The 9,668-nt window shown below is 34.5% G+C and overlaps 1 protein-coding gene across 1 annotated transcript in view; it reads left to right on the plus strand.

The window, feature by feature from the left end:
- Positions 1-7,139, plus strand: part of BMPR1A (bone morphogenetic protein receptor type 1A) — a 155,622-nt gene extending 148,483 nt beyond the window's left edge. Inside the window, exons 10-13 of the mRNA XM_007458361.1 lie at positions 1,176-1,473; positions 3,339-3,514; positions 4,541-4,671; positions 4,759-7,139. Coding sequence (XP_007458423.1) covers positions 1,176-1,473; positions 3,339-3,514; positions 4,541-4,671; positions 4,759-4,884 — 731 coding nt within the window. The 3' untranslated portion in view covers positions 4,885-7,139. The remainder of the gene's footprint in view (positions 1-1,175; positions 1,474-3,338; positions 3,515-4,540; positions 4,672-4,758) is intronic.
- The last annotated feature ends 2,529 nt before the right edge of the window (positions 7,140-9,668 follow it).

Below are 9,668 nucleotides of genomic sequence, written 5' to 3' on the forward strand. Positions count from 1 at the left end.
CATTCCTTGGCTTGGGAGACCACACTCCTATCTCTGTCTTTGTTGGCACGTGGCCTTCTTCCTGTGTGTCTGTATCCATATTTCCCTCTTCCTATAAGAATACCAGTCATTGATTTAGGGCCCACTCTTACCTAGTATCAACTCATCTGAACTTGATTATACCTACAAAGACCTTGTTTCCAAATAAGGTCACATTTATAGGTACCAGGTGGACATGAATGGGGAGGGGGACATTGTTCAACTCAGCACTCACCTTTTTCTGAAGAGAGGGAGGAGAAGAGAAAGGAGAAAGAAAGGAGGCCAGTATCGTGAACTTGCTTGTCAGTGAGCCAGGCTGAAAAGGAAAATGTGATAAGGCATTGATGGGCAAGTGGGAGTTGGCTTAGTTAGGAGCGAACTCTTAGTTGAACATATTTAACTTTATCATTATTTTTTTTTTAGTTTTATTTTTATTTTATTTATTTTTGGCTGTGTTGGGTCTTCGTTGCTGCACGCGGACTTTTTTAGTTGCGGCAAGCGGGGGCTACTCTTCATTGCAGTGTGCGGGCTTCTCATTGCAGTGGCTTCTCTTGTTGCAGAGCACGGGCTCTAGGTATGCAGGCTTCGGTAATCATGGCGCGTGGGCTTCAGTAGTTGTGGCTTGCCGGCTCTAGAGCGCGGGCTCAGTAGTTATGGTGCACGGGCTTAGATGCTCCAAGGCATGTGGGATCTTCCCGGACCAAGGATCGAACCCATGCCCCCTGAATTGGCAGCCGGATTCTTAACCAGTGCACCACCAGGGAAGCCCTAACTTTATTATTTTAATGGGCCCACTTTTCAGTTTGAAATGAAGAGCCTTTTCCACATTCCTTCTTTATAGTTCTTCATACTTACAGAATCATGTAGATTAATAGCATTTCCCTAGGTTATTATATATGTGATCTTTTTCTTAGTCATATTAACATTTTTATGATTATCATTAAGATTACTTTAAATTAATTACAAAAGTATAGACTTTTATATGTAAATGACAGAAATAAAAATTTTGGTAATATATTCAAGAGATTTTGTCAGACAAGTTAAATTTTTATTACCTGTAGATTATACCTAAGTTATTCTCAGTATCCTAAATGAGCATTCATTATTCTTCCTAGCTACATCTGGTAACTAACCTTTTAAATTCATTAATTGAACAGGTTTTATAGCAGCAGATATTAAAGGTACAGGTTCCTGGACTCAGCTCTATTTGATTACCGATTACCATGAAAACGGATCTCTCTATGATTTCCTGAAATGTGCTACACTAGACACCAGAGCCCTGCTTAAGTTGGCTTATTCAGCTGCCTGTGGTCTGTGCCATCTCCACACAGAAATTTATGGCACTCAAGGAAAGCCTGCAATTGCTCATCGTGACCTAAAGAGCAAAAACATCCTCATCAAGAAAAATGGAAGTTGCTGTATTGCTGACCTGGGCCTTGCTGTTAAATTCAACAGGTGAGTGGTTCTTTACCTATTGCTTTGAAATTATTGTAATCTCCTAAAGATATTTACCTGTTAGTATTTGTATTCAGGACAATGGATTTCCAAACGTGTATTTGTGCTTATATAATTATATAAATTGGGTTTTGGGGTTTTTTTGTCTTCGTGGGGTTTTGTTTGTTTGTTTGTTTGTTTGTTTTGCGGTACGCGGGCCTCTCACTGTTGTGGCCTCTCCCGCTGCGGAGCCCAGGCTCCAGACACGCAGGCTCAGTGGCCATGGCTCACGGGCCCAGCCGCTCCGCGGCATGTGGGATCTTCCCAGACCAGGGCACAAACCCGTGTCCCCTGCACCGGCAGGCGGACTCCCAACCACTGTGCCACCAGGGAAGCCCTGTCTTCGTGTTTTGTTGTCATTGTGTTTTCTGTTTTTAACAAAAATTACCTCCTATTCTACATAATTCTTGATTTCCTACTTTTTATTGTCTTAGGCATCCTTCCGTTTCAGTATATATAGATCTACTTCATTCTTTTTAACAGTGTTAAGGAAAGTTTTCCATTTTATAGATGTACTGTAGTTTATTTCATCTGTGACCCAACTGCTGAGCATTAAAGTTACCTCCAGTTTATCTCTATTATTTTAAAAATGCTTTAATGAATATTGTATTTTATCCATATATAATATCCTTGAACACTTGGACAAGTATTTCTTCATAATGGATTGCTAGAGAAGAGGCTAAACAGAGAGTATGTACATATTAAGTTATTAATAGTATGTTGTAGATTATCCCTTTAGAAAGCGTGCATCAGTTTACACTCCCATAAACAAGATATAAGTACGCCATTTCTTCATCACTACTTGATATTGTCAATATTTTTAAACAATGAGAATATCAGATTTTTAGAAAACCATTTAAATTGTTTTAATGTTATAATTCTGGAATACAGCAGCCATTTCACATTTCAAAACTCATTTCAGGCCATAATTTAAAAGTACTAGTCCATGATAAAGCAAACATTAAAAAATTTTAATCTTCTTCCATCATTTTTACAGTATTCTAATCCTGTTGTTTTCATCAGTGGAGTGTATATTGGCTCAAATATTCATCAGATGCTAATTTAAGAAAATATAAAATACATTATATTAATCTCTGCCTCAGAGTAGTTTTCAGAACGTAATAGATCTGGAGACCTAAAAACAAATCATTCATGTCTTCTAACTCTAAAATTTACTCTAAAAATTGAAAAAAACAATAAACATCATTTCAATATGATTATGTAAACATTACTCACAGTAGAACTAAGTTGGTCGGACCCATAAAGAAAAAAAATGTAATCCTAAATCACAAAGGATCACATGAGAATGATAAAAGCAAATGATTCCTCTCAATTAATTTTCACATTCACTTGTTCTGGGATATAATTACGTACCACTTTTTTCGTATTCAGTGTTGTTCTCTTTCTTAGAGAGGCACAAAAATTGTTGGTGACAAAACTTGACCTGAACTGTTGTGAGGTATTTACTGTCTTTATTTATCCAGCTTAGTATGAACATTCATACTTAGTTTTTCACTGTGTACTTACTAATGATTTTGATTGAGTACTGCTGCAGACCCTGCTGGAGATTTATATAATATATAGTATATATTTAAAGGGTATATTACTTTTTTAAATCTGAAAGATGCTGAATTTCAAAATGCATCTGACCCCAAGGATTTCTGTTAAGGGGATGTAGACATATTAGATAGAAAGATAGATCTTTATTTTATTTTGTTATATATATACAGAGAGAGACCCTGACTTTTACAATATGAGACAAAAATAGATGAGAAACGATTTTGTTCTTGGCCCTCAACCTGGACATTGTCTGTCTTCTGTTTCAGTGATACAAATGAAGTTGATGTACCTTTGAATACTAGGGTGGGTACCAAACGCTACATGGCTCCAGAAGTGCTAGATGAAAGCCTGAATAAAAACCATTTCCAGCCCTACATAATGGCTGACATCTATAGCTTTGGCCTGATTATTTGGGAAATGGCTCGTCGTTGTATCACAGGAGGTAGGAGTTTAGGTAGCATGTTTCTGGTTATGTTTGTATACTCATCATTCAAAAAATAACAGCTCCAGTTGTATAATTTAGATGTCGTGTGTGTCAGGGAACCCCAAGATCAACCCCTCCCCAGTTCTGTGATTTCATTAGGACTCCCAGGACTCAGCATATAGTTGTCTTCACAGCTAAAATTTGTTACACTGAAAGGCTACACGTCAAAATTAGCAAAGGGGAAAAGGTGCATGGGGCAGAAAGTTTAGAGGAAATCAGGTACAAGCTTCCAAAAGTCTTTTCCCAGTGGAGTCGCTTGGGATTTGCTTAAGTTACTCCAGCAATGAATCGTGATAATGTGTAAAATATTGTCATCCAGGGAAGTTCATTAGAGATTTAGTACCCAAAGATTTTTTTGGAGGCTGGTCACGTGGGCATCCTCTGCCTAGTATGTATCAAAATTCCAAACTTCTAGAAAGAAAGCCAGGTGTCCAGCATAAACCATATTGTTGGCACAAACAGTCTAGGAACAGTGACTCACCTTTTCATTAGTTTTATATGAGTGTAGGGAGCTGTTTACCAGGCAAGTTCTCAGACACCAGTCAAGTGCCAGTCTTGCAAGCAGGCCTTTTAAGAATAGCAGTTTCAGGTCTGCTTTATTAACTCTTTTCTGCATATATGTTGTCTTTCTACTGCAGAAAAAAAAATAATTAAAAAAATTAAAACCTCATTCATTAGTAGAAACAATTGTGTACATAAATAACGACTGAAAATTTAGGGTAAGTGAGTGGTTCGCCTTGCTTATTTTAAGGGATATTGGTATGTCCAATATGGACAGCTATGGTGGGGGTAGAGAAAATAATTAGACATAAAAAAAAGAGAACATACGTTTACTATTAAAAGTGAATCATCCACTCTGTAATCTTTTCTTCTTTATGGAGAGATTTGTTTCCGTTCCATAGTTCAGTAGAAGGTACTGAATGGATTGATGTATTTTGTCCAGCCACCATTTTTGCGCCCACTGTAATTTCTAACTCACTACAGGAATCGTAGAAGAGTACCAATTGCCATATTATAACATGGTACCCAGTGACCCATCATATGAAGATATGCGTGAGGTTGTGTGTGTCAAACGTTTGCGGCCAATTGTGTCTAATCGATGGAACAGTGATGAAGTAAGTGGAATTCAGTCCCCTTAGGAAGTGATTGCTGAGTGTTGCCAAAGATATTTACCTACTCACTACATTCTCTTTACTTTTCAGTGTCTACGAGCAGTTTTGAAGCTAATGTCAGAATGCTGGGCTCACAATCCAGCCTCCAGACTTACAGCTCTGAGAATCAAGAAGACACTTGCCAAGATGGTTGAATCTCAAGATGTAAAGATTTGACAGACAAATAATCATGAGGAGAAATTCTAGACTGCAAGAACTGTTTTCACCCAAGGAACGGGTGGAATTAGAATAGAATAAGGATGTTAACTTGGTTCTCAGACTCTTTCCTCACTACACCTTCACAGGCTGCTAATATTAAACCTTTCAGTACTCTGTAGAATACAAGCTGGGAACTCCTAAACACTTCATTCTTTATATATGGACAGCTTTATTATAAATGTGGTTTTTGATGCCTTTTTTTTATTGGGTTTTTATGAACTGCATCAAGACTTCAATCCTGATTAATGTCTCCAGTCAAACTCTGGGTACTGAATTACCTGTTCATAAAATGGTGCTTTCTGTGAAAGCCTTAAGAAGATAAATGAATTCAGCAGAGATGGAGAAATATACACTTTTACCTTCTACCTGAGAAAATTTAATCTATTTGTATTCTACCTTTGTAAACAGCCTATGGATCATGATCTGTTTGGGATACTGCTTAGTTTATGATAGTTTGTCATGCCTTGATAGTGGTGTGTGTGTGTGTGTCTGTGTACATACATGCATACGAGAATTCCTCTGCTGCCATTTGAATTAGAAGAAAATAATTTATGAATGCACAGGAGCATATTGGTGGCCGTTGGTTTTGTGCTTTAAAAATGCATTATCTGACCAAGATTTGCCAATCACATAAAAGCCATTTACCTTGCAAGTGAGCTAGCTTCTCCACCAACTTTATTTTTTAACATTAAAATTGATATAAAGGCCAAAAGGAGTTTAAAGTGTATGTAAATTTGGACTGTTTTCCTCCCACCACAAACTTTTTTTTTTTTTTGTAATTATTATTTTTGTCATGAAAAGCATCCTATCCAAAGTTGGAACTTCCAATGCCATGAACCTTCTAAAGAAAACACTTCTTATTGAAGTGAATACTAATTACTGCATTTGATAGCAATTTAAGTGCCTATAACCATGTTCTGTATTCTTTATTCTCAGTAACTTTTAAAAGGGAAGTTATTTATATTTTGCGTGTAATATGCTTTACTTGCAAAGCACCTGCTCCTTTACAACCCTATTTTATATATGTACATACATTCATACTATAGAAACCAGCTCATGTGTACCTCATATCCCATCCTTAAGGGGAAAAAAATTAAAAGTTCTTCAGAAAAAAAACGTTGTAAAGTAGAACTACATGTAAATTTTCAGAATTAATTCAAAGTAGTATATCAAGTCTAGGACTTTGTTTAAATATCAAGAACTAACCATAGGTATAGACTTTCATTAAGATGCCATCATCTCAATTCTCCTTTATGAAAGGATCCTCCAATTAGAAATTTCTGTCACAGAGTTAATATACATTTGTCAACAACTGTTTTAGACATTTAAATCATTTGAGATTTTTGGTTTTATGATTTCTGTTCCGTAAGTTTGTGAAGACAGTGAAGAATCAGGCAAAAAGTTCAATATCTAGTCAGTACCTATATCTATACCATATAGCTGTTATTCAATAAAATGCTACATATTTATGGATGCCTTGTTTCCCCAAGGAGTAATTCTGATTTACTTAAACTAACTATACTTCTGCAATGCCTTTTAAATATTAATGTCTTATTCTGAACAAACAACTCATGGGTGCATAAAGTGAGACAGTTTTCTTGAATATAGCATAAAATAAATTGATTATATCGCAACATAGTTTAAAAAATCTTTAAAGGGGAGGAATCAGAGCATGTATCCATCCATTGCCAAAAATGTGACTGACATTTAAGGATGAAATGCTTACATATTTGTCTATACATCAATCACAAATTTGAGACTTGCTTTAACAGTTTTGACCAAGTTTAATAATTTTCATCGTACATAACTAAAGCTTGAAGTGTTTATCAAGATAAGTAAATTTATATATTGATATATATAGTACCCAGTAACTTCCTGTTTGAGAATGTTTTCCCCATCTCTGTACTGAGAAGTACAGGTATTTTTATCTAAATTTCCAAGTGATTTAGGAATACTTATGAGCTCTACTTAGTGTAAGGTTAACCTTGATTTATTTTTCATTTGATAAACTATAAATCTTGAAAATAATTTGTCATCTTAATAATAAAAAAATGTAAGGAAAGGCAAACTGTATTCTTAGAAATGTTAAAATAGTATGTGGAAGCAGACAATTGCAGATAATATATAAGTACAAGAGCATTATAATGATTTTTTAATTAAATTGATCTATTAAAAATGATACCAAGAAACTTGTTCAATAAAAATATTTTCTAATATTACATGTTCTTTACAAAGCAAATGATTCCATTTTTGAAATCCTAAAGTCAAAAACAAGTTGCATGAAATCTATTTTTTCTCTCCTTTTATTCTTACTCTTAAATTTCTAAATTCATATTTAAATATTTAAAGAGTAAAAGAGGAAGTATTACATGGTACCATAAATAATAATTTGTAAAACCCTGGAAGCCATTATTTGGTCCTGTTTACAACTTAGCATCTTAAAAATGTGTAGCTTCTGTCTGTCATCCCTTTAAATAACTAAAACATCAAAACAAACAAAAAACCAAAACTACCTGAATATAACAGAAGTTAATCCTTCCTCAAAGAAAATTCTCCTTATGAATTCTCTTTATACTGGTAAATATCAATATCTTTAGAATTAAGGGCATGCATGCTAGGAATTGGCTTCAGTGTGTCTATTCTAAGCTTTCCCTGTGCTTTCTTATTGGACAAGTTTCTGAAGCATAAAATTCAAATCTGGTTTCTCTGGAAATGTTTTCACAAAAGATATTTCAATCAACATTTTGTGTTGCCTTTCCAATTTCAGGAGTGTTTTTGAGCTTAGAAAGTGACCTATAGTTCTTGAAAATTATGTTTTCCTAGAATGTGCCAGATTTTTTATTTATTTGCTCTAAAAAATATTCAGTACCTTTTTTTCCCCAGATGCTTTGCTTCTGTTTAGAACAAAAATGCAATACAATGTTTAAAGAATCATGCATCTCTAAGTTGGCCCAAGATCAAATTTGATATTGAATAATTTATTCCAGGCAAGATTTTATAAATTAAATTATTTGTTTTTCTTTTCATACACGTTTTGAAATGTTTCTAAATATCTAAAATAATTTCAACAGCAGAAATACGAATTTATTTTTTTTTAAAAAGATTGTTGCAGCTCTTGTACTGTTTAAAAGTGGTAATATTTATTATTTGCTTGGGTCAGATGTTAAAATAGCAGTGTAGCAGTTCATCTTCTTGCCTCAGTGCTATTATGAGAGTCACAGTGAAAACTGCAGAGAGCTGATACATTCATAAAGAGCAGATTAAATCTAGGGCAGCATCACATGAAGCTATGTGTAATCATCCTATAAGGAAGGTATGTGAATACTGCTTTTGTAAAGGATTAAATATATTATAATTTTAGCTTGTGCTCTGTACTATGCTTTCAATGGAATTATTTAAGCCCTTTTAGTGACTGTTGTCTTTGCCCATTTAAAAACTAAAATGTAGTATATATTGTATAAAATGAAAGTATCATTATAGCTTAATTAGGAAAGTTGTACATATACGCTGAAAGAAGGTTAAAAACAAGCAGTTTTATTATGCATTTGTAAAACACCAAAAATATAGATTCGTCTTTGATATGTAACACACAATGTATTTTGTACAGCATCTGGTTTAAAAGGTGCCTTATTAAGTTTACCATTAATTGCTTTGTTCTATATATAGATTACATCCAGTATATCATTTTTAAGTAAATAACCTTATTTTAGTATACTTTAGTGATGTGTTTTGTGATACTCTGCTTGGACTATATTGTGTATCAGAAGTCACCTATCCAGTGAAATTTTATAACAAATAAGTTAGTGTACATACAGATGTCCCTCAGATGTGCATTTCAGCCACCAGAAACCCAGTGTGGACACAGGGCGGGTAAGTGGCCACACACTCTTCCCTTTGTGTAGATAGAGAAGTTATAATAGTTATATAAGCCTATTGCAGCCAAGGGTTATTTTCCTTTAAAAAAAAAAAGAACAAAACATTTTTTCTAACCCTAAAAATATGTACTCATTGCAGGAATTTTGGAAAACATAGGACAGAATAAAGAAGCAAATGAAATCATTCAAAATCCTATTGCCAGTTAGTACAACTATTTACAGTTGAATGTTTCTTTGATCTTTTTTGCTGCTGCATATTTTTTTTTAATGTTAAGATAAAGCATGTCATTATATATCCATTGAAAACATTTTTTAAAAAATTGACTACATAGCATTCCAGTAAGTAGCTGGAACAATTTATTTTTATAATTCCCTGTTGAATATTTGGGTTATTTTCGTTGTTTGGGAAAATATAACCAATATATTGAACATCCTTGTACATAAATCTTCATATATTTATTTTCTTAGATTACACTCCTAAAAATGGAACCAGTGGATATGAACTTTTTAAAGATTCTTTAAGATGAAAAAAAAAAAATCTGAGATTCTTGATAAATATTGCAATCTTGCTGCCAAGAAGGGTTTCTCATTTACACTCCTAAGACAAGTGTAAGAGAGTGCTCATCTCACTACCTGGCCAGGTAATTTCTTCGAAGTTTTTTCTCTTTCTGCTAATAGAGTGCCTGATTTCTTGCCTGTAACTAGCTTCTTTTAGTTAGAGTAGTGTAATCCATTTATCTGGCCTTATGGTGTTCCTGCTGCAACAAATGCTGTTTTAAAAGCTTAAACCTGGGCTTCCCTGGTGGCGCAGTGCTTGAAAGTCCGCCTGCCGATGCAGGAGACGCGGGTTCGTGCCCCGTTTCGGGA

The sequence above is a fragment of the Lipotes vexillifer genome, unplaced genomic scaffold (assembly GCF_000442215.2).
Source record: "Lipotes vexillifer unplaced genomic scaffold, Lipotes_vexillifer_v1.1 scaffold437, whole genome shotgun sequence".
Taxonomy (NCBI): Eukaryota; Metazoa; Chordata; class Mammalia; order Artiodactyla; family Lipotidae; genus Lipotes; species Lipotes vexillifer.